At 30.2% G+C, this 26,969-nt stretch overlaps 1 protein-coding gene across 2 annotated transcripts in view; it reads left to right on the top strand.

Moving 5' to 3' along the window:
- Nucleotides 1-281: 281 nt before the first annotated feature.
- The window catches only part of LOC106457173 (ubiquitin-protein ligase E3C-like), a 79,485-nt gene continuing 52,797 nt past the window's right edge, over nt 282-26,969 (top strand). Inside the window, exons 1-7 of one of the 2 annotated variants that reach the window (XM_013916569.2) lie at nt 282-395; nt 9,553-9,662; nt 13,921-13,974; nt 15,862-15,936; nt 19,429-19,572; nt 20,155-20,264; nt 22,827-22,987. In XM_013916569.2, the coding sequence (XP_013772023.1) occupies nt 9,597-9,662; nt 13,921-13,974; nt 15,862-15,936; nt 19,429-19,572; nt 20,155-20,264; nt 22,827-22,987 (610 nt within the window). In that variant the 5' untranslated portion in view covers nt 282-395; nt 9,553-9,596. Of the gene's footprint in view, nt 396-507; nt 527-9,552; nt 9,663-13,920; nt 13,975-15,861; nt 15,937-19,428; nt 19,573-20,154; nt 20,265-22,826; nt 22,988-26,969 lie in introns of those variants that run through there. The other variant, XM_022383018.1, reaches the window with a different exon arrangement.

Genomic DNA, 26,969 nt, shown 5'->3' on the forward strand with positions numbered 1-26,969 from the left:
AAAATAGCTTTCCCGAAGCATAAGCCATTGTAATCAAACAATTTCTTTTATTGCATTTTAATGCGGAAACTTAACTTATTAATTGACAAATGAATGAATTAAAATTCTGCAAAAATTAATTTACCTACCAAAGGACTTGAAAGAGCTATACATTTCGCACTGTTGATGTTCATAATTCAAGTATACTTTCGATCGTCCATTTAAACATCAGTATTATTATAATTTCTATCGCTAGATGGCAATTGATATTGGGTTTTATTAAGGTTTTATTCCAGAAAATTGTAGGGTACGACATGTTAGTGGAATGTGTGTTAGGTCTAGTCTGTGGTACAGAAGCTAAGTTAATATTATTGCAAACACTGGCACTTTAGTACTACATACTGAAGTGAAGCTAGGTATGTGTTATAGGTTAATGTTATTATTTTAGAGAATGTTTGTAACAAGCCATATGTAGTACAAACTGCTATCGAGAGTGAGAGAGATTAAGCACTTAAGTTGAAGTTAAGTGAATGTGGGAAATTAATAGGTAATACAAATTAAAAGAAATTGTAATTTGACTTACTTAGGCCTAAGTTAGTACGACTGAATGTTATAGTATACTGACATTTATTAATGTGATGCTGTTAGTGGCACTGAGTTATGAATATGAGTATGAAATACATTAATTGTCCACAGGCAATTAAAATCAGCGCTAATTTATAGAACAATAATGCTCTTACAAAAGCAAAAATAACATTATGGTGAGACTAAAATTCAAAATAATTCTTCCATTACCATTTCTTGTTGTCATCTTTAAGTCATAATGGATAATGTCTATGGTTATAGCGTGTTGAGAACATTCTATATATCAGTATCAATATTAGACAAGATCCCTATGCTGATGTAAAACTCACCAGCAACTAAGGAGAATCAGTTAAGGGTTGGGAGTTGAGTGCTTGAACCCACAATGTCCCAACTCCTACTGCCTTGAATATTAAATTAGTAATGTTGTTAATAATGTTTTCAGTTTTGGTTAGGTACCCTGGAAATCAGAGTAGTTCCAATTATTAATTAAAATACAATAATCTGTAATCAGCAGTTCTTTGTCATTTGTCACCAAGAAGTTTCTAGAAGATCTAGAGTTAGTCAAACAGGAAATTGGGAAACTGCAAAGAATATGTGAAAAAAAGGTTGGCTTAAAATTTAAATTTTGAGAGTAAGAATTTCTTTATATACATTAAGGCAGTGTTTTCCAAACCTTAAATAGCAGCACCCTCTAACTCAGCAAAGTGTCTATTGAGCCCCACCTCTTCATGTTAAAATAATTCTTGCAAACAATAACAGCAAAATTAACATTTCTTTACCTGTTTTTAATCATTTGTTTTTCAAATAAAGAAATGTTTGCAAGGAGTAAGTAAATGCAAGAGCAAAAGAAGGCTTTGTGAGCAGAGTGATAGTTTTGTTAGGTTATTATCATCTCTAACTCTTCTGTTTCTTCTGTCATTATTTTTGGTCTCTCCTGCCAAAAAGATGTGCCCCCAGAGGGAGCACCCTACAGTTTGGAAAACAATGTATTAATGGATGATATAGGAAGGCTCATGTATGATTATTATGAGATGGCTGGGTTATTAAATTCTACTCTTTCTTCAACTTTTATTAATAAAGATGTAAGAAATATTCCTCATTCTGAACTGTTGTTAGATGTAAATAATATTGAACAAGATGACCACATTAATCCTGAGCTTGTTAAAAAAACAATTGGGACATGTTACTCCTCTTTTCAAGGGAGGTGATAAGAATTGTTCCAATAATTATAGGTCTATTAGTCTTGCATCAATGTTGGGAAAGTTTTCTATAGTCTGATAAATAATGCTTTGTAAAGTCAACAAAGGTTCAAATTTTTTTGAATAATCAACATGGTTTCCGTAAAGTAAATATTGCCCTTTTGAATTTTTAACACTTTTTGAAGAGGTTATTGCTAACGTAGATGAAGATGTAGGTGTGAATTTGGTGTATCTGGCTTTTCAGAAAATCTTTGATGTGGTGTCACATAAGAGGCTTCTTAAAATTATTTCTGCAGGTGTGGGGGATAGGTTGGCTCATTGGATAGAAAACTGTGGATGGAAGAAAACACAGTTGTTATAAATGGAATTCAGTCAAACTTGATTAATGTCACAGTTTAGGTACCTCAGGGCTCAGTGTTAGGACCTTTGCTCTTTTTGGTTCACATTAATGATACAGATGAAGGAATAGTCAATAAATTATTTTAATTTGTTGATGATATTTAGGCTTTAGATGTTGCTGGCTATGAGGAGGATGTTGTTGCTTTACAAAATAATTTGGATTATTTGGCAAATTAAGTCAATAAATGGCAGATTAATTATAATAAATGCAAGATAACTCATGTGGTATATAATTTGAATTTCAAGTATAATTTTGATGGAAATAGCCTTAACAATGTTATGGAAGAAAAGGATCTTAATGTTCTGGTTGATCAATGTCTTAAGCCATCTGAGAAGAGTGCTTTTGATAGTGTCAGGGCAAATAGGATCTAATTAAAAACACCTTAGTTATGAAAAAAAGGTGCGGCAAAGAAAAAAGGATTAAGCATGCAACTTAAAGGAATGAAATCAAAATTGGAGATTTTATATCTCTTTGTTTCTTAATGGATTGCCTTGGAATTTGATATGTGAAGGAAGGATCCACTATAACACTTCCACTGATAATATGGGATAGTTTGGATTATCACAGTCTGACCTACAGAAAGTGGAAAATTGCTAAATCATCACTGCTGTTAATAATATAGTTTATGGTGCGGGTTGTTTTGGCTGCACGACACACAACTGTGCATTTTGATTACAGTTTATATCTACTGAAATATTGAATACAAGTTTAAAAATAGATAATAATTTCATTGTATAGGTCACTGGTTAGGCCACATATAAAGTATTGTGTTCAGTCTTGGACTTTTTAGAAAGGATGTTGAATTTTTAGAAAAATTCAGAGGAGATTTACTAGGATGATACCTGGAATAGAAAGGTTGTTGTATGAGAACAAGTTAAGGATTCTGAAAGCAGTTACTCTTGAAAAAAAATTTAGAAGAGATCTGATTGAGATGTTTAAGATTGTTAAGGGAACTGATATTGTTTTTGTACTTAATGGTAAAAATAGTTAGAATAGGGAGGACACACAAATTTTGGCATGTTAGGAATCATCTTTAGCTACGACAGTTTTATTTTTCTACTAGGGTGGTTGGCCTTTGGAATGGGTTGCCTTCATATGTGATATAATCATTAAATTTAAGGAAGACTTGATAAATATTTGAATTATGAAGGCTGGCGTTGAGTGTTTTGTTCTGAAGCTAAGAAAACAGGAAGGCCTACATGGACCAACATAATTTGAATTATAAGTATAATTTTAATGCAAATAACAATGTTATGGAGGAAAAGGATTTTGGTGTTCTGGTTGATCAGTTCACAGTTTCGACTGTTGTAATTTTATTTAATTATTTAGATTTAGTAAATTAATAATCTAAATGAGATGTGTTCCTGATGCCAGTTTTACACAGGTATTTTTTTTTATATGTTGTCTATTGTTACCAGGAATGGAATTATGAGGGCATTTTTCATAAACATTCTTGGCTATTGCTGTTCATGACCAGGCACCCAAAAAGTTATTGCTAATGTCATTGAATTTTAACCCTTCAAAAAGTTTAAACTTGAGCAATGTTTTGTTTTAGTTGAATTTGTAAAATGATCAGCACTGTACTGAAATTCTACATATGAAACACTAAATGAGTTGATACTGTGATGAGCTGGATTCAATCATTGAACTCAACCAAAACTTTGAAATATAGTGAAGTGAAAAATACATATAATCAGAAAACTGATTGTTATTTCTAATTTAATTAATTGTTTATATTTTAGTTTAAAGATGTTTTTTTCAGCAGTATTCCCTACCTCTCAGGATTTAAATTGGTGTTACAACCATAACTTGTCATGCCATACAGCTTGCACATGCAGTAATACTAATATTCTATATTTGGTGCTACTATAGCATGTGGTCTACACAGATACTATAATCATCACCATTTTAACTTTTGTTTATTTGCAATTGGCACCATTTATTATAAATAATGCTTTTAAACTAATAAAATACAAAATACCATTACATAATATTTTTGGGGCAAATATAATTGGAATGAAATCAATTCCAACAATGAAAGAATATGACAGTTATATCCTAAATTTAAGATACTCTTTTGGAACACGCAACTTATTAAATTATTATTATTTGCTTAAGAAATATGTGGATAGATATAAATTATTTAGCAAGAAATGATGTTTTAGTGAATCATTAGAATTGGTGATGATGATGATAGTATCTGTGTAGACTGCATGCTATAGTAGCACCCTATATTGTTTGTTAGTAATACTAATAACTTCAGCATTGGCTTTGGTACATCACTGAGATGAAGCACAGAGTGACTACTCAAACAGTGAAATCAAACTAACCAAAACTTGCTCATTAAGAGCACTATTTGCAGTTACTTTAAAATTGTAGATTTCAGTAAGGTCATAATTCAGAAGATTATTATTAATTTAGTAAATTATCTAAAAGCCCAACGTACTGTTGAATATGAAGTTTCTCCCAACAGTTTTTAGTCTAAGTGTAATTAGCTTGCTCTGATCAGAAGTTAATATTAAGTGAGAAAGAAGCAGAGACTAAATCTTTCAAACAAAATGCAAGGAACCAACTGACATTATTACAATGTCATAAATTTTTGTAGAGCTGCAACATGGGGTAGAAGTTGACTTTTGAAGGTTCAGAACACGTTACCAAACTAAGGTTTGAACTAAGCCTGAGACCAGTCTCCATATCGGCTGCTGATATTGAGTCATCCAATTTTAAGAAGATTAGATCCATAAGTATGTGTGCCTATGAAAATACACAATACATTAAGGCAATTTGGAGGTGGAGAGTGTGCAATGTATCCCAAAATGAGGATTTGTTTCTTGATATGTTTAAAAGTTTAGAGGAAAATTAATGTAAGAGTCCTTCAATTTCATCTAATATACACTTGTTTTGTATTCTGATGAAAATGTGTCCATTTTGTAGTATGATAAGTGCATGATTTATTTGAAGACAAATTTTGAAGCTAGACACCACTAATATACATACCATAGGGATATATGGACATGCAGAACACACAGATGCAGATTTTAAAAAGTCTTATCCTGATATGATAAATCTTGGACTCGTTGGCACCAATCTGATATTTCAATCAGGTTGCAGGCTTAGTTTGAACCATTAATTGTATTAATTTGCTCAATTTACTAATTGTTAGTAAAAGTACCAGCTTGTATTTGATTGAAAACCATTTTGCAGATAATCTGTATAAATGAATTAATGCTTTCACATGTAGTGTGAAGATACATTATACAGAACAGTAATCATGTTCTTGTATTTTGAGAAAAAAAATACATGTTTACATACGTGTATTTGTTACTATGTGCAATACTTGATACAATAAGCTTGCATTGCAATATCCCCCTATAGCAGCCAATTAAAAGAATTGCAGCTGATTTAAACTAAACAAGTCTTTATATAACAGTCACTATTCCAAGCAGGTTAACATTCTTAGTCTTTTTAACATAAAACTATTGATTAAACATATCTAATACATATAATAATAAACAGCAAAAAGTTACAAGTATTATTATCAGTTCCCCATTTTTCTTAATATATTGCTGATTAACTAAACATACACCTGAAGGGATGAAGTGTAGAGTTACAATGGTGCTCTTTTTATCAACATTGAAATTATTAGTGTTAGCATATACTTTATATTTCATACTTATTCTACCTTAATGCTTCCCAAATGTCTTTTAAACTAGGCATTCAGTACATTTTATTTAAGCAATGCTACTATTAAATGCACCTCCCTGTGCTTGATCGTAATTGGTCTGCTCCAATGCATGAGGGGAGCTGCTACTTATAAATTTTCCAAAACTGTTGGAATGCTGCCTGATGAACCCTTGAATGATTAGAACTATCTTCAAATGTCTGCCGAGCAAACACACCTTTTAACACAATTGGAAAATTTTCAAAATTCCTTGATCAAGAGGACCCTAAGGTAGAAGATGTTAATAAATGTCTGGTTGATTTTATAGCTCTTGAGGATAGACCTGTTTCTGTTGTCAATGTTGTTATATTATGATGACTACTTTAAGGTCTGGATCCAGATTTTACACTGTCAGAGAGAAAGCATCTGTCCTAACAAAAGGTTACCACAAATATATACAACTTTTTTTTCAATGTGTATTCAAACTTATTTAAAAAAAATATTCTTTGCTCTAAGTTATAAAATGGACCTTTGACACTTTGCTTCTCAGATTAACTTTTCAGTTGATTTACAAGACACACCAGTTATGGCAAGCTGTGCTCCACGCCTGTCAATTCAATGGCTCCAACACTTCAGAAACTGTATCAGACTTTTGACAATAAGCTCAAAACTTAGAAAAATGCCAGAGTGGAAAGTTCATGTAATAGTATAGACAGTGGAAGAAATATTTTGAAAACATTGACTGATTTAGGATTAACTACAGTAGTGTGCCATGTACTGTGCATATAGTGTAGAACATACTATGTGCTGGCAACTCTTTATTAAAATGAAATGGCTCTTGGTGCACATGCTGAAGAATTTGAGCTTTCTGCAAAGTTAACTGCATCTCATTGAGCACTTATAGGAAAGGTGATTCATGATCTAGCACCACTTAAACAATTGATAAGATCTTCTCCGGCATCATCAGTACCTGGTGTGATTCCATGCATCATGGCTTTTAAAGGGCTTTTTGATGAAGTATCTGATGTGGAAAGTGATGTCAGTGCTATGAAAAGCACTGTTATAAGCTGTGAAAAGCTCTTTGAGAATATTGAGTCAAAGCTGTTTTACTATATAGCTACACACTTCTGGACCCAAGGTATAAGGGGTATTTTTTTTTTTCACATGAATGAGAATACAAAAGTTGAAGCAATGTGAATGTTACTCATTCAGCTTAAATAGTTGATTCTATTACATCAGAACCTATGTGAGGAACCAGTCTGATGCATACATGTTGATCTTGTTTTCCATGTTTTAGTAGAATCTACATGAAACTTGCAGGGACAGCAGTGGAAACAGTGCAAGCAGAAATATTGTGTCACAAATGAAAAGTTGCCTAGTGTTGGCTCACTCGTTTATAAATGAAGACATACTTCTGTTCTGGAAAACCAGTTAAATATGTTTTCCAGCTTTGGAAGAAATGTTACAAAGGTTTCTGTCTGCCATCAGTGAGTGTTTCTTTAGTTTTGTAGGAAATGCAGTTGACAAAAGGCAGAAAAGTTACATGTAAGAAAGAAGGCATTTATATTTTGTGAAGAAAATTCTCCCCTGATTGAGTTTAAGTCTAATTGACAATGTCTTAGAGTGCTGATTGAGTTTCAGTACTAAGTCTAATTGACAATGTCTTAGAGTGCTGATTGAGTTTAAGTACTAAGTCTAATTGACAATGTCTTAGAGTGCTGATTGAGTTTAAGTACTAAGTCTAATTGACAATGTCTTAGATCTAAGACATTGTCAATTAGACTTAGTACTTAAACTCAATCAGCACGTGCTGATTGAGCGAGATAGAGCTAGGTGATTAGTGGAATTTGCTAATTGATTAATTGTAGGTCACATCAATCAATTACATTCAACTAATTGATAATTCTTACATATGACTTGAATAGTTGTAATAATTAAAATAGTATAATTGATAACACTAGTTTTGATTAATTAAATATTTTCATGAGATTAATAGATATAATCATAATTTAGAATAATCTATTATTTTAAGTAACTCTAACAGGGTTAACTGCTGAGCTATAGTGAGATCTTTGAACATTTTTCATTGTTACATGCTATATTAGTTTTGTAGCTGGTTATGAAGTGTATGATACTATACATATTGTTTATCTAGTCAGAAAATACAGTTCAAATGAATATAGAACTGTACTGAACAAACAGTGTTTTCTATTTATTTGATACCAGATGCTGTGGAGTTAACTTTCATTCATATTTCTGGGGTTTATTGTTTTGACTTGTGTTTTGTTTACATTAACTGTAAACATTTTAAGGTTATGGATACTGTTAAGTAGGTACAGTTACTTACAAAAGTGCTATTCTGTTTTGTATTATAAATAAAGTTATGTTGAGCATTTCGTAAAATACAACTTAGTTATTGATTACCATACTTAGAGTATTTCAAGCTTATTCACCAATTAATCAAATGTTTGTATACTGTGTTTACTGTTGCATCTCCTAGTATGTTAATGCAAGTACATTGTATCTAAATACATTACTGTTATTTTCTGAACCAGTGCTGTTGTTTTTTATTGTATATATATATACATTTACTTATTGGAGACAACAATGATGTGAATTCTAGTGCATATTTAAGATGCATCCATATTACATGTGTATGTATATATATTTATGTTAAATACAATTTGATTTATTTGGTTATTTTAATGCACTTAACTGTGATATAATGCATCTAAATACATGCAGCAAATAAGACATTTGTTTGATGTATTCCATTCAGAGATCAAGTAAGCTGCATACAAATTCTTGGTTACTATTGTATTAATAACAAAAAATTTGAATTGGTATCTCCTATTATTTATAACTTAAATAAGCCCAAAAATCACAGTTGTTACTCAAAAAATGTAAACAGACTGTCAGGATTGCATTTAATCTAATTACTGCTAGGGTCCACCATGTATTTTTACATAGAAAATAGCAATTTCACCCAATTATTGTAGTCATTTTTGAAAGTGTTGTAACAGGTAAGCATAAAATTACTCAGTATGATTATTATGGATGGGGTCCACATATTGTGAATTGTATAAAAATAAGTTGTTAGTTTGAGGATTAAGTAGTCCTACTGTTATCAAGTACACAGTAAACAAAAAAGAAAGTCTGGTTACATTCAAGAATTAAAGTTATTAATTTATGATTTACTTCACAAAAAAAAAAGTGAAACTATATGAAATAACATAGGTATCAACTTTATTTACTTCTGGTGAAGGTAAGCTTTTCACTCAAAAAGTGTTATGTTTTATCTAAGAAAAAATAATTACTTTTGCAGTTTTATAATCGTTTTTTGTTTTATTGTCATACATGGTATTTGATTGCTTATTAACCTACAAAATAAATGGTTTTTAGTTTGTAGTTATATACAGGGTGTCGGAACAGTCTGAAATTATAGGCACGTCTACGAATTGTATAGAATGAGCTCCACATACTGTCTTTGTAATTCAAAACAAGTTTGGTTTAACAGCAAGATTAGCTTGAGTTTCTCATGCTTTGACAGTGCCATAATCAGTCACATATCTGAAATTAAGAAATGCTGCATATCACTTATGATTCCAGACTTTTCAGACGCCCTGTAGAGTGCATATAGAAGATGGTAAGTTTCTTATAAATTTCTCCAAGCACTTTTTTATTATTTGTTAAGGTTAATTAATAAGTTGTTGTCTTGTATTTTGCAGAAACTGAAAAACAAAACCGATGAATTTTTGTGTATAGTGTTAATATGTATAGTTTTGAAGGAGACTTTAGAAGGCGACCACAAGTTTCTTTGGGTGGAGCTAGCAAGAAGGTACTGTAAATCACAAGTTTTATATCTGTATTAAGATAATCTTTAAAAAATTATCTTTCTTGAACTAACATTTTTATAGTTATCTAGCATAAAGTGAGTTGCAGTGAAAAACTGTACGATAGTCATTTATCAACCCTTAGACAAATGTAGCGTGAGTGAAAACTACACTGTAGTGTATAAAATTTTAAGGGGTGTGGGTCTTGCAAAACAGTATGTATATTATATGAAAAATCTTTGAGAAAGTTCTATCTAGTTGGTAAAATAACTGAGGAAATCACACATTTGCACACATGCAGTGCCCAGATTTTCTTCTTTTAATTAAAGGACCTCAAAAATATCTTGCATCTCACAGTATATTACAGTAAGATGGGTCACTGCTCACAAATGTCATGACATAAACCATGTAATTTGGGTGGCATACACGTACATACAAGATCTGAAATATGAAACTTGAAATTGCAGGAAATTTGGTAGATGTAATACAATATGATCCCTATTAATTCATTTTCTACCATATTTTGTGCCCAGGTGTTGTTAGTAAAACATAATTTTAAGTGAAAAGTAATAGCAAAGAAATAACATATTGTAATAGTATTTCAAAACATGAAACATAACAGGCAGTTGGATTGTACTATGTACAGTATTATATTGTGTTGATTAATGCACTTTTATGAAATAGTTTATTGAAGGAACATTCACTGATTTAAGTTTCTTTGATAGTAGAGTACATGTTTAATTCATGTATTCAAATGACCTGGAAATGTATCCTGCAATTTGTATCACTGAAGAATAGATAAGAGTAAATTATAACAAGATAAATAAAATATTGTAAATTTAAAAACCTGAAAATAGGTATTGTAAAAAAAGTAAGGCAACAAGGCTGGAGATACTGTAGACATTATTTACTCAAACTACAAACTCCTATTTACTCCTATTTTGGCTTCATGCTGTTACCTAGAATTATATTTGATGAAGTCAAAATAGAGATTTGTAGTTTGAGTAAATAATGTCTACAGTATCTCCAGCCTTGTTTGCTTGATTTTTTATTATCCTTATTTGCAGGTTTTTGAATTCCAAATTTTTTATTTATCTTGTTTACTGGCTTTTTTTTTTTCATGCTCAAGTATGGGTAAAGGATTACTTTATGGTAGCTGATATGGTTCATGATGATTTACTGTAGCTATTGACTATTTGATCATATTAGTTGGAAATTTAAAATGTTAAGCTGTAGCTGAAGATTGTCATGAAGATTTGTTTGAGAACATAGTCAGCATTTTTAGTTTCTGTGTAACTAAATTCTCTATCTATAATGCATAACAATGGGCAAATATATGCCTAGACGAAGATGCAACTCCCACTAAGTGGGTATAAAATTTTACCAGTAGAAAAGCAGCTTTTTTCAAATAAAACATGTACATCTAAAACATTAAATAAACTTTTGTGTCTTTTAAAGTAATTATTCTACAAATGTGTGTAACAAAATTTAATGTGTATTTTTTTTTTTTTTACTCCTTCACTTTATATATATAATATATGGGTTGGCTCCCTAAAGACACTGATTGTATGTATAGTGTACAATTGAGTATCTACATGTTACAGTCATCTAATATTCATCTGTTATTGGCTGGTAGTTCCTGTTTCACCTTGCACTTAGGAACATCAGATATTTGTAAGAAAGCTAACTTGAAGAGGTAATGATAACATTGTTTACACTAGAATTATGATGTTTTTTAGCTTATGTAACATATAGAAGAAACAAATTGACTTTTCAATACCCCTATGACCTACGCAGTACCTTATTTAGTATTCTACAAAAGGTTTGGGTACAATATACCAAGGTATTTTTGTTGTAGTCTGGCAAGAGAATAAGAACAATAATAATTACAAATGGGCTATTTTGAGCAGCTTTTCTTTTCCTTGTAAGTCTGTCATGTGTGCTTTTTTGTGCATTTTTATATGTGTACAGCCTTAGCAGTCAATATTAAAGGTTTTAAAGTGTTATTTGAACTGAACCTTTACTGTTTAAGGTACTTTTTGCCCAAACATTCTAATAGAGTTTTGTGCAATTCCTTGTGATCCCTGTTATGAACCACCATCATGGTTCATGATATATTCATACTTGCAGTATATAATCCTGTTGCTACAAGCAGGTTAAAGTGCACATGCCATGACTGTTTAGAGAGTTACATTCAAACTTAATTAAACTATTTTATTATCATTGTATATGAATATACTTAGCATCAGAATGTAGTTAATAAATCAAGCTTTAATACTATATAAGTTTTAAATTTGTAATTTAATAAGGAAATGTTTAAAAGAATTCTCAATCTTCTCTATTAAGAGAATTGTGACATTTGCTCTCTAGGTCTTCCCTCTTCTCTAATTTATTTTCCACACCTTCAAGAAGTATGGAATTTAACAATTTAATATATATTACTTATTATCATATAGACATTACTTAAGCAAAGCATACTTTTTACAGACTTCACTCTTACATGTTTAGGGAGCCATAAACTAGAAAATCAAACACACTTGCCACACCTACCTGTTATATTCTCTCTCACAAATTGCCAATATTTCCTTCTGATGATTTATACTATATTATTTATAACCAATAGAAATATAAAGTTTTAATCTATCAAATCACATATTATATTGCATTGTTTTCTGTAAAGGGCATTGTCTATTTCATTGTTCAGTTCAAGTATTTTTCTCATGGAAATCACATGGATGAACCTAACTGAACTTTTTAAAGGATTTATCACATATTAAGAAAGCCAGAAAAATTGATAGTTATAGGATATTGTTTGCTTTTTATGTTATTATTCTGTGTTCTTAGATGCATTATTTAATTAAATAAAATACTTAGTATACAGTACCATTAGTATTAAAGAAAAAAACAATTAGGCTTAAGTTTCATCAACAGTCGAAAGCAAAATAATAAAAAATACCCAGGTAAGTACTATATTTCTTGTTTTTCATGGTTATCCTGTGTTATTACAAAAGTAATGAAAATGTAAAAAATTATAAATTTATTAGGTTGGATTAGGTAAGATAAGGAAAAATGATAATAATTCTTCACAAGTTATGCTTGTGGGATATGTAATTCGATATAGTAGCATGAGCTGCACGTTTTCTGAGTGATTTTGAACTTGTGTGGCAGAATTATTGGTTACACACAATTCAAAGGGCAATAAAAGTAAATAACCAGATGTACACTGTTATGAGCTCTAAGCTATTTAGGATAAATAATTGTGGTTTCCTGTTACAAGTTACAGTTCTTCTATGAAGAAAAAAGGGTAATTTGGATTTATTTTCTAATTTTTTATTGATGTTACCAGGTTAATAAAATCAATTGCCCCCCCCCCCCCTATAGCGTTAGGGTAGATAAAATATGAAGTTTTTCTAAAAAAAAGTTTGATATTTATTTAGGAGTTTTTTGAGATTATGCAAATGAAATTTGAAAATCTTCAGATGAAGAAAAGTATTTTTAACCTTAATGTAAACATCACTCATGGGCAAATTTAGTTATCGATAATTAATTAAAAATTCTGATTTTCTCTTTACAAAAGATTTGTAATGTTTACTAAAAACTTGAAAAATTTCCAGAAGATACATAAAATATTAAAATTTATAGTATGGAAACTCTGGTCACTTTGGAGTCACGAGATCAGTGTAATCCACTGACCCTGTAGCGAGAGGATTAATTTTGTGATAAATTACACTATTCACTTGTTGATATTTTCCATGGAAGCTTGTTACCATCTAACAAATACGGTAGCAAAGTAATGAGATCTAATTGTATTTTTTATTTACTTTTAAATATATTTTAGGACAAATGCCTACTTAAAACACAACCAATAATAGTAGTAGTAAAACAAACATTTATTAAAATTCTTGTTGAGAAGTGTATTTCTCTTGCATTTAGTCTAGTCTTCGTAATTCAACTGTTAAACAATAATCATTGGAGATATTTGCCTATAATGCTATGTTTACAAGCGCTAAACAAATATTGTTGTGTTCACAACTGTACAAAAAGTTTCTTATAGGCCTGGATAATATTTAGAACATGGCAAATTTTAATAATTTTACCATAACATGAGAAATCTAGCTAACATCACCTTCCATTATGATACAAGTTGGGCATCACCAAATGATTAGTGTGCTTAAACTACAAATTCCAAGGTTCGTGGATGTAGTGAAATCATTTATTTTTAGGTTGAAGAAAATGTTCTGTTTAATATATATTTTTCATTAGGTTCCTAGAGATGAGTTACTACAGAGAGCAGCAGTAGAACGTCATCAGAGAGAGGTAAAAGAAACAACTTTTGGTCATTATATTATGCTTTGAAAAATTTATCTTAATAACGCATGCTTTGGTGTACTGTGAAAAACATTTCTGTCAAAATGTCATTTCATTGAACTATTTCTCTAGCACTTTAAATCTAGAAAATAAGCTGTTTAACTTATTTTCCAACACTATGTAGTGTTTTTTTATTCTGTTTTCATATACATTTAGAACAGGCCTCCTCAAGTCCTGGGCACCAGGTTGCCATAATGATCAAAATTTCATCATGATGCCTAGTATTTTCTCCCATTTTGTTCATGCGTAGGGATGTGCTAAAAAGAACTTGAATTTAAAACAGTTCTGGACTCTTGGAAGTCCAGAACTATTTTTGCGATCTTTGAATCCAAAATTGAACTTTGTTTCTAAGATTTTAATGGTGGATTCTTTGTTTTTCAGTGTAAAACTGTGTCTCGTACCATAACCACAAAAACCGACTCAAAATATATTCCTTAACTTTTATATATTGGTCCTGGCTCCTAAGTGTTTGGGCTGGCTCCTAGATTTAAAAATATTTGTTGAGGCCTGATTTAGAATCTACCCCAAATATTTTGTTTACATGATTGAGGAAATTTTCTAAGGTGAAAATTTTTAAGCTTCCATACTAATATGAAAAGAGAGAGAAATTCTGTGATCATAATGGTTAGTGAAATAAATACATTCAGCCATCAAGCATATTTGAATAAAACATGTATTTTTCTTTGTTAGGGTACACACTAAATTTAATCTTTTGACTGTGGCTGCTTTAAATGTGCATGGAATTTTTGCAAGTCATACAGCATTCAACTGCTGGAGGTGGACTGTACTCTATATGGAGAATTGCAGTCAATGAGTTAAGAGCGGTTACTGCTTTTGGGTGCTAAGTTTTTGGTGCGCAAATTCAAAAAAGTTATGTCCTGAAAAAATTAAGCCAAGAATCAAAATAATAAGTAAAAAATAAATAATAATAAAAATAAAAAGCTTGGCTTAGATTTTATCTCTGTATCATGTCTTTTGGTATTTTGGCATGACCTCAAAACTCATCTGAGTAGATGCACATAAATATAAAATAATAGTTAAAAGTATCTATTAGTTTTTTCACTTTAAGCATCCCACTACAACCCCCAGCTCAAATTTTTGGCAAGTTTCTGCTGCCTAGAAACTTGCCTCATTTACACTCAGTTTCTGCTGTCAATTTTCTGCATTACCCTCTGTTTGAACTTTGCGGAGAATAATAATTGTAACTTGAATTTAACTTCCTTGCTCTTTCAGGAATCTCTGTACTCTTCAGATATAAATGTTCTTATTTGACAATGGTATCTGTATTATTTTTAACCAATTAGACACCCCATGCCAGTGGCAACCACTGTAGGATGATTGAATCAATTGCTCTTATAGTTTTCAAGCCATTGATATGGGTAATATGCAAATAACAGGAAATGTCAAGTTCAAACCAGTCTAATAAAGAAGTGAATATCATGCAGCTAGTAAAAAGAATTAAAAGTTTCAAAACAAAATATTTTATTAAAGCATTAATCATTTTTAATATGCAACAATCAGCTTCAGTAGGAGGCTGACTTGAAATGTTTAATAATTTTGTAATTTTTAACTGACAAACCGTCAGAGGAAAGTTCAATCTATGTTTAAAAACTTTGCAATTTATTGAATGCATAATACCCTAGAAATATTTTATTAATTTTCTGACCAAGTATATTGTGTATAATTTTATTTAAAAAAAAGTGATATTTCTAAAAGAAAGAAAGTGAGCTAATTACATATGCTCTGAACAAGTAATTATTCTGCTCTCTTCTCTAGGAGTGTGTGTACTTTAATGTGTGTTCATTTTTAAAAACATTGAAATATTTGGTTGTGTAGATGTCGAGGTTAAGATGGCAGTCTGCTATCACAATTCAAGCTGCTGTCAGGGGGCATTTAGCAAGAGTGAAAGAGGTATGTATTTTATATCAAGTAACAATTTAATATTATAATGTTATGTTAATTATATGCACTCTATCACTTTTTACTAATATTATCCTATAATTTTTTACTTTATTATTATCTTTAATTTTAACAAGGAAATTTTTTGTTGTTTTAGACTTAATTACAACTTTACAAAGTGGTGTGAAAAATATAAAAAAATCACAATACTATAAATAATATATTAAATGTTTTTCTAATGATCAAACCAAACAGAATTGGTATTGTTAGTATGTTTCTGAGTATGATGGTCATGGTATAGTAAGCTGACAAATCAGTTGAATAATGCTATAAGAAATCTCTTCCATTCTTAACAGTTTTTATGTTGGACAAAACACATACAAATCATTCATAGATAGTTGCTGGAAATAGAGTTAATAAGTTTTAAATTTCAAACAAAGTAACATTAATCGAGTTATAATATAAATATTAGTTTGAATTAAGTAGTTGTTGTATGAATATCATTTTTAAATAATTAAAATTATTAATTATTATACTTGACTTTGTTTAAAATTTGTCTTAAGTATATTTAGGAGTGGGTTTCTGAGAATACAATGTTACCCAGTGAGGTTTTTTTTTTTCATTACTGACAGTTGTTAGCATCATAATGAAGTATAATCTATGTGTTAAAACTTTAGTTAAATTATTTCTATGTCATATTACTGTGTTTTATACATTAAAATACACACACAATATTGGGTTGTAGCATATACACATAAAGAAATATAAAGTGAAAAAATGCTACTTGTTAAAATTAGATTAAATTTTCCAAATATGCAGAAAAATCTTATGGATGGGAAATATTTGATGTACATGTTAGTACTGAATTCTTGGAATTGCATTAGTATTAATCTTTTCAAAAACAAATAAAATAATAAATATTAAATGACAAATACAAAATACATACATCAAGATATTTGACAATGAAACAGATATACACACACACAAACTACTTCAAGTAGTAGTATTTTCCCTAGTTTTAATGAATTCTTTTATAATATTATTGATTTATTGGATTATTTGAGCATCACATTCTAGTATTTCAGTAAAAACTTTTTTTTTTTTGTGTATGTTTTACCATCATGTGCAAATGGTCCTTGATTAGAATTTGGACTTGTGTATGTTTTTATGTTAAATACAAATCTGCTTCTTGATAAAGCTGTATAGAGTTGATCATCTGAAAAACTGATCCTTGAAGAAATATTTGTACATGGTCAAATACCTGACCTTGTAATTTATTTATTGTGATGGCAAAGGCAAATAACTGGAAGGTCAAGGTATAAAAGGTAAAAAACACTTCTGATATGATATCTTACCTCCCTCTCAGCAAAAGGTTTCTCGATTTGTACTATCTTCTATTGGTGCAAATGTTTGCTAGCCACTAGCCATGATACTCCCACTTATTTCTGCATACTAATATGCAAATGACTATGCAAAAACCCTCCACCAATAGGAGTGTGACATTACTTCTATCATAACTAGTACCCTTTCTAATCTTGCACATGTTCACCACTTCTCGATTGGCAGTCTTATTGAACAGATGGGTTTTTTCTCACAGTTTGATTCACTAATCCACAAGTTTTTACTTTATTAATTTATCTACTTTAGTTACAAATTATTTTATCTTCTATTTCAATTTCTTGAGTTATGCACTTGCAGTTTCAGATGGTCATGACTGAATTGGCCCATACTTTGTACAAAGTCATATCATAAATATTTTTTCTTGGACTTTTATTACTTTAGGCAGTCGTCCTTGGAACCACTGTACTGTAAACAAACCAAATCATCTCTCACTGTGGAGATTACAATAAACTCTGTGATAAAGTTCAATGCCATATTATGGTGTCATGTAAACAGTAATGGCAGGAGCATGTGATTTATTACTTTGTGTTCAAGTTTTTACTTCAGTAACTTTACTTTACTAACAGTAAAATATACATAGGAAATAGATGTGAAAAGGTTAAAAGTGGAAACACTCGGGAGAGGAACTTGATGGCTAGTACTAAAAAGGATGGTACATAGAACAGTACTACTCACTTTATTTTGCATTTTTCAACCTTTAAACTTTTGTAGTGGTTACAAGATTGGTTAATTTGCCTGACCCTGTATAGAGTTAGGGTAGTGAAAGGAACAGATAATATATAGTTTTTTTAAGAATGAAACATTTGTTATTTATTTAGGAGGATTAGGTATTTTTAACATTAACATGAAAATCACTTTGTATTTGGAACAGTCAACTCTTTGACTCCATGTATTCACAGAAAAATTTTTAGTAAACATATTTAATTAAAAATTTGGATATTTTTTGTCTACAAAAGACTTAATGTTTACTAAATGCTTGAAATATTTTATGAAGATACACAGAACATGTTAAAGTTATAGTATGTTAACTGTGGTCACTATGGGGTCACATGGTTGGTGTAGTCCAATGAGGCAGTAGTGAAAGGGTTAATAAAAATGAAAAATACCCTCCTCCCCTTTATTTGGTCACTCTTGTTTCCAGAGTTCATTTTATATAGTTAAACTGAGAATGAGAATGTTATTCAGTGTCACTGCTGCTTCTGGCTGTGTATAACATGTTGTCATCCTTAAAGGTAACACGCTTTCCAATTCCATGTAACCTACATGATAATATTTGTAATATTAGCAGTACCTTAATTTGCATATTTCATCCATGTATCAGTTGCTTTCCTTTAAGTAATTATTACAGTGTAAGTGTCTTCGGTTGATGTAACACAAAAATTAGTGAAATTCATCCAAAAATACTAAAGAAAGAAAAAACTATCTCAAACACAGCAAAATATAGCATCTTGGCATTATTCACATTAAATCATTTTATGCATTTGCTGTAAAACTGACTTTACATTCAATATTTCTTCTAATTCACTTAAGAATCATCACTAAGTTACACAGAACAAAATTTCATGTATTGAATTAGGAGGTAAGCTGAATGTAAATTACAGTTTTTTACAACACATCAATAAAATGATGCAATGTGATTAATGTCAAGTTGCTTTATATTCCTGTGTTTGTGAGATATCATCTACTGTTTGAACTAAATCAGAATTTTGTTTTTCTTTGTGCTCAAGCATTTTTGGATGGGTGGATGAATGAATCTCGTCATCAAGTACATGTACTTTTTAAATAATTTTATGCATTAGTTTTCACTGGTGGGTATGATTTAGTATATTGAGATAAGGAAGTAAAGCAAAAAGATATTTGAAATTTCTCTGATTATTCTTACCATTGTTTATTGGTTTAATATTAGTGAACAAAATGTTTTATTATGAAATGAAGTAATTTTTTCTTGTTATAAATAGAGTAAATTTCCATTTCATTATCTAATGATAATAATATCTGCAATGCAGTTTTACAGGTTTTTTTTCCAGTTATGTTAAGAACAATATTCAGGTGATGAACAATGTATAGTGACCATAATTGTTATTTTAATGTATGTTTATATAGAAAGCAATACAAAGAAAGGAGTTTGATGAAATTTGCAAGCTGTGTGGTCAACAGTCTACTGAGTTACAGACTTCACATATGATTAGAACTTTAATTCATAAGATAGGATTTTTCTACTCGCATTCAGAAGATGCAAGCAGATTGGTAAGCTTAAGTGATACTTTCTGTATAAATAACTAAATTTAAGTATGAAATATTTTATTTTAAAAATCCTGAGACTTTAATTGTAAAGTCTGGAACACTTGTCTGTTTTTGATTTCCAGTATTTTATATTGGTAGGCTTTGGGAGTAATTAGACTAACACAGTTTCTAGGTTTTTTACACATTTAGTATTTTAGAAACTACAGACAAACTTTTTTTTCTTATTAAAGTTGAAGAAAAATTTAATTCCTGAAGAACTACAGAAAGTGATAGAATAATTCAACTGTTTATACAAGTTCTTAAGAAATTATTAATTACACAAATTATTATTGCACAAACACTGCTAGCCTAAATGGTGGTAGTTTTTTTGGGGGGTTTTAGAATTGGTAGTGTATTGACCTTGAGGAGTTGAAGAATTAGGGTTTATGTTATTGATTAATACAGATGGCATAATAACTTTAATTATTGAGAGCTAGTAATGAATTAGACATGTTACTTCTATTGACTTATCAAGAATATAGATAGAAATTGTGGAAAACACTTAAAAAAAACAAAAGGTGAAATCAATTTTCTTTTTCTTAATAGGCTTGGTTAGGGCAATTATGTTTGAGAAGTGCTGTACTATCTCAGAGTTTTGCATCACAACCAGATTTGTGGCTTACAGTTATTCAGAAACTGCTCAAGTTGAATCTGAGGTAAGTTTGATAAGTATATTGTGATTGCAGACTTACACACATGTTATTCCAATTATATTGATATAAGTAAGTGTAATTTTTCTATTAAAGTTATAAACAGTATCTTCTTGTTTATTTCCTAGTTGAAAGTTATATAGGATATTTTATTGAGAAATATAGGTTAATCCTTGGAGTTTTATTAAAGCTAAACACCCAGGGCTACATTGTAACGTAGTTATTATAGATTTTCTGAGAGCTTACGAGTTGTATAAGTGAATGTGTTTGAAATTGCTAGTAAATTCGATTTATATTTTGCAGTCTTTCATTTAACAAATTAAATTTGGTAGCTCTGTAAGTTTATTAACAAGAATGAGTGGTAATGCTAGTCAGCTGTTAAATGTTTTTCTTGGTAAGTTTAATGGTAACTTTTTTATTAATCATTTATTAACCCTATCCTGACCAATGAGCACCTTTAACTCTTTCCATACAGGTCACGGGTGAAAGGCCATGTTATCGCGTTTGCTGACTCGCATTCAAAATGTTATTGAACTATTTCATGAATTTATGTCTAAGTTTGATATGAAACTGTAGATTATAATTCAATTTTTAGTATTACGCATTACTCAATTTCTTAATTTAAAAGTAAATATTAAAAACACAGTTAAACATCAATTTTTGTGTGTTATGTGGTATGTTGAATGCAGCATTGGTTCAGATTAGATGTTTGTGATGTCAAAATACTAAGTCTATAGATTCATATGAATTAGGAACTTAAATTACCAATATTGACAAGCTAGAATATGAAATAAGAATGTCCTGTCTTTTCTTGTTGCTTATATATCACTTGTAATAAATCAAACACAGTGGCTCCACTCACCTCTTTCCATTTTTGGAAATGGTCTCTTATATACACTTACTTCAATATATGATGTGAATAATTAATTAATCGAAAGCTCAAAATGTCTCCCTAGTGGCTTTCTTAGCCATTTTCATGTGTTAGGATACCATCTCGTTCTTTCGAACCAAGATTTCAAGGAGGTAGGTTGTGTCTTTAGTCTCAAATACAGCTTAGTTGCTAAGCTTGATAAGTTATAGTGGAATTCTATAGTAGTTTATGATTTTTTAGTTATTCAACTGTATATATATATAAACCTAAAAAATTATTTTGTTTCATATCCTCCACGTGCAAAATTTTAAAAGGCTTAGCAACCTATGTCAAGCAGCAACCAAGTACAAAGGTTGTAACTAGACAAGATAATTGTTTGTTTTACTTCTTTATTTACTGTTCTATGTTTTAAGAAAAATTAGTTTAAGAACTTGTTTGTAAATAGCAATAATCTATATACATATATAATGTATAATAATTGAAATGTGATGGTAGTTTACAAAATAACAGTCTACTAAAACACAGCCAAGATAAGTTACTTTGTAAAGACTAAAGGTCAGTCTTATATTACTGGATACAGTAATATAAAAGCATGTGTGCCATGTCATTGTAACTTCTGTATTGTTAACCAGGCACAGCTATAAGGTCAATGTAATAAAAATGATAAATATATATATATATATATATATATATAATATATATAATGTTATGAGATTTAAGATATTTAGTCTAAACATTTATGTTTTCTTGTTATAATTTATCATTCTAGAATGAAAGAGGCATAATCTATATTTATTTCATAATTTTTTTATGATGGTTACAAGATCAGTGAAATCTACTGAACTCTCACAGAGATTCGTTACTGAAAATAATAGATAAGATATAAAGTTTATTTCTTAAGAAACATTTGATAATTATCTGGACATTATTATAAAGATTTTGCATGTGAAATTTGAAAATTTGCTGATGCATAAAAGTATTTTTTATATTAAAATGAAAATTACATTGCTTAACAAACCTTAAGACTTAATAAAAAGATTTGATATTTTTGAAAGCACTGTAATGTTTACTGATAATCTGCCAAATTTTGTGAACAAATGCATACTAATTTAAAAGTTATAGCTTGAAAACTATAACAAGTGCAAAATGGTTACGAGGTTGGTCCCAGGGACTGAACCTGTGTTGAAGGAGTTAACATACCATATTTGCCTAAATATAATGTGCACTTTTTTCCCTCAAAATACCTCGTGAAAAAACTGACTGCACATTATATTTGTGCACATTCAATTTTGTTAGGTATTTTATGAGAAGCTAGCACTGAAAATCATTAAAGGTTTCAAAAAATGTTTCATACCCAATGCAATGGATGGGATGGATGATGAAATGCTGTGGGAATCAAAAGAGGATGAAGCAAAGGTTCATGGAAGCAAATCCAATGGTAGCAACAGTTTTAGTGATGGTGAAGAGTTATGTCAAGATGAGTGATTAGCTTTGTGTTATCATGTATAAACTTTTCAATAAACTTTGTACAACTGATGTGTAAAAAATCAAATTTTCTTAAATTTAATCTTTCAAAATTGGGTGTGCATTATATTTAGGCAAATACAATAAATGTAATTTTGCATTTGAATACAGGTTACTGCTATGTTTTTGTCTTTTGATGAAGAAATCCTTTTTTTATATATTTCTTCTGACAGTCACCTAGCAACTGTAGTCACCTCATCTGCTGCTATAGCTGTGCCGCTACGCTTGTTGGAAGTGTTCACAGATCCTAAAATGTACATGCATACAAGTGAAGGGACTACACACACTGTTGTTTCACCTTTGGAAAAGTTGTGGCTTCACCTAACCAGAGAAGGTATGGTTAATAATAACTGCAGCCAGTTGTAAACATTAAGTTGGGATAGTTATCACACTTCTTTGTATGTTTACCATTTCCACTCGAGCAGCATTATACTGTCCATTTTTGCATTTGAATTCAGAAGAATAAATAAGTCCTAAATATCATCATATCTGAGACATGGACATCTCAAATATAAAACATAATAACCATTGAATGCTCCTGAAACTCAATTTGGTTTGTTTGGTAAATTGAAGATGAAATAAAAACCACTATGTGGTATATTTATATCCTTTGCCAAAATACAGTGTGGCTCTACATAATTAGTTGTACTTGTCATAAAACAATAGCATTAGGCCAGCTTGTGAAAGACATTAACACCATATCAATTGTTGTTGTAATGACAAGATATATAAATTGTGTTCTGACCACTGCTTTGTTGCATCCTGGCTAGCTTAAAGAATTGTGAATTGAGCAAAACTCATTGTCTAATGATTATGGTGAATATAGTGTGGTTGAAATACTATTATTATATGTTTTTCTAACACTTGAAAATTCCTAAGGGATTAGATAAAGAATGTACAAATGCCTTAAGACAGGGGTTGCCAAACTTTGACAGCTTTATTCTTGTCTCAAGAAAAGAACAATAAAAAGAGATTTAAATATGGAAAATTTAAAAAAATCTTATAACTAATGTAAATTATGATACTGCTTTGCTGAAACACTCTTGCAAATTTCTGGGTCAATGTCTGACAGTTTCAAAGGAAGATATGTCTCCACATTTATTATCTTTCTATACTTTGATTTTATGTAAGCAAGTTGAGAGGAACCTTGCTCACATAAATAGGTTGTAGGAAATGACATTAAATATTTTACTGCTTCGAATTACAGTTCAGGATAATCACATATCACATGTAATCAAAAGGCTGTCAAGTTAGTTTGGCCAAAAGATGACTTTAGTGAAGCGTCACACGAGAGATCAAAACGGCTATTTTCTTCAACTGCAACTAAATTCTCAACACATAAATTGTTCACATTAAATGGATCTCCAATCCACTTACTATTGGAATCGGGAGGAGGAAAGTAGATTTTAAAATCTCTTTTCAACTTATGCAAATGCTGAATAATAATGTTTTGCACCTCATCGGTAAGTTTATTCTCGTATTCTTCAAGAAATGCATTGTGTGTTGATAATGACTCATAATTACCATTTTGAATACGGTGTGCCGATAAATCAAACCTTTTTTATTATAGCTTCTATTTTCTCTTCAACTTTAAATATAGTTATGGCTGCCCTTCAAAGTCTTAAATTTAGTTCATTCAAATGAGTAAGTTTGTCAGATAAATAGGACACAACAGTCAGCCAAGAAAATTCATTGAAGAGTTCGCTCAAGTGAAACTTTTCTCACTTAAAAATTTGCTTATTTCATCATGCAGTTCAAACACATGACTGAGAACTTTGCCATGAGATAACTGGCACACATCCAAATGCAGGAAATGTTTATGTTCACTAGCCATCTCATCACAAAGAACATTAAAGATGGAGGAATTTAGTGGGCGAGCTTTTATAAAATTGACAACTTTGACTACTTTGTACATAGTTGTTTTTAGCAACTTGTTGTTTCAAGCTTTATTCCCTTGAGAAACACACTGAGCTTTGTTGAATTCTTAACAGCTCTTGTCGCATAGTTAGAAAGCCAAAAAAAATTGTGATAGTTATGGAACATTGTCTGTTTTTTGCATATTATTATTCTGTATTTTTTGGTGCATTATTTAACTAAATAAAAAATCATTTAGTGCAGTACTACCATTAGTATAAAAAAAGTAGGGTTAAGTGTCATCGACAGTCGATAGTAAAAGAAAATGAATACCCAGGTAAGTACTTTTTTTTCTTGTTTTTCATGTGTATTTTTTATTTATTATTATAAAAGTAGCTAAAATGTAAAAATAGGAAACTGTTTGTGTTAGTGCAGGTTAGATTAGGTGAAATAAATATTAATAATATAATATAGTTTATTCAAGAAGTACACTCCGAAGTAGCTCATGCATGCTGTAATTCGATAGCATAACATGAGGTGAATGTTCACCGAGTGATTTGCAACTTATAATGGCATGAATAGTAATTAGACAGGGTTCAAAAGGCACTAAAACAATAAAATTTAAGTATAAAAAGATGTATACTGTTATGAGTTGAAAGCTATTTAGGATAAACATTGTGTTTCATATTACAATTTAAAGTCATTCTAGAAAGAAAAAAAAGCTAATCTAGATTTATTTGAATTTTTTTTTTTTGGTGGTTACGAGGTCAGTCAAATTGACCAAACTTGTATAAAATTAGGGTAGAGAAAATAAAAGATAAAATATAGTTTTTCTGAGAAAAAAACATTTGAAATATATTTTGGAGGTTTTAGAGATTATGCAAATAAAATTTGAGATTTTTGAGATGAAGAAAAGTATTTATTAATTTTAACATGAAAGTTTTTAGCACTTGGACTAGTATATAGAAATACTATCTATATTCACAGATAATTCTTTAGTAAAATCCTTCATTATAAAATCTGATTTTTTTTTTAGTACAAAAGGCGTGTAATGTTTACTAAAAGGCTGCCAAAGTTTGTGAAGATACACCAAATGTATTAAAAGTTTTAGTACTTAAACTATAAGGAATACAAAAGTGGTTATGATATTGGTCAATTCTACCAAGTTTGTTCTGAGAGAGCTAACCCACTCGCTGCAGACAGGTCAAAGAGTGCATTTCATGAAGTTTTAGAGTTGTATTCAAAACTGAATTAAACAACTTTATTATTAATGGATGTCAAAACATAGTTTATAATTGAATATTAAATCCTATATATGTTTCAGTTTCTTAATTTGAAAGAAAAATATTAAAATTAAATGCATAATATCCATTTTGTGTGTCATGTAGCATGTACTCCTGTCTTATTGCTAAGTTTATATTTTATTATGCCTACCATACAACATCTATAGTGATTAATTAACTTGAAGCTCATATTGCAGACATTTACAAACTAGAATATAAAATAAGAATCTCCCACATTTTTCATTTTCTGAGATAATATATTTTGCAAACCCACCAGGGTAGCCACACCTACTACTCCATTGTTTTGAAACCTCTGGTTTACTTATGCCTACTTCTCTTAAGTGCATGTTTATAACCACTAGAAAGAACATATTCTAAACTACATATATCTGACAGTTGTTTGTAATTGGCTTGAAGGGGAAAGCTGCACTTTCATTGGAAATGTTGGAGTTTGGTGACTAAGTCCTTGCTCTGAACAAAAATGAGAATTTTTAACCTACATGTAGCTTAATTAGAAAGTCATATAACTTTCAATGGTTCTATATGTACCAGCATAATGAGTTGACAATTTTATGGTTTTCTAAAATACATCTTTGAAGTCTACAAAATTAATTTGTCTTCCCCTTCTACTTGAGAGAATAAATGAGGCTTAGCAAGTGTGATGTTTGAGTACAAGTTTTGTAACATTTTAAGTACTAAAAGTCATTGTTTTTTATATATTTTTTTTAAGAAAAATAATTAAAAATGAAGCATTTATGAGTAAATAATTATAATACATGTACATCTTAATAAGCACTTGAACACTTTGTACATTTATACCACTAAATTCCAACTACCCTGGGAGGATAACTAACATTCAAATACCTATCACATTTATTGGATTGGTCTGGACGTTGTACAGAGCCATATCATAAACAACATCAAGCACTTTCATTACCTTAGACAATTCTCATTGCAACCATTGTATTGTAAACAAGCAATTAAACCCTCTCCCACTGTGTTCTTGGAGCCAGATTTACAATAAAGTCTGTGGGAAAGTTCTGGTAATTGCACCATATGCACTTGTTTGCACTTGATAGTGTAGTATTATGGTGTCATTGTCATTACATAAATATTGTTATGGCAGGAGTGGTGATTCCTTGCTTTATGTCTGACAGGTTTCTACTTCAGCTGCTAACA

Source organism: Limulus polyphemus, unplaced genomic scaffold, assembly GCF_000517525.1.
Source record: "Limulus polyphemus unplaced genomic scaffold, Limulus_polyphemus-2.1.2 Scaffold14, whole genome shotgun sequence".
In the NCBI taxonomy this organism is placed as follows: Eukaryota; Metazoa; Arthropoda; class Merostomata; order Xiphosura; family Limulidae; genus Limulus; species Limulus polyphemus.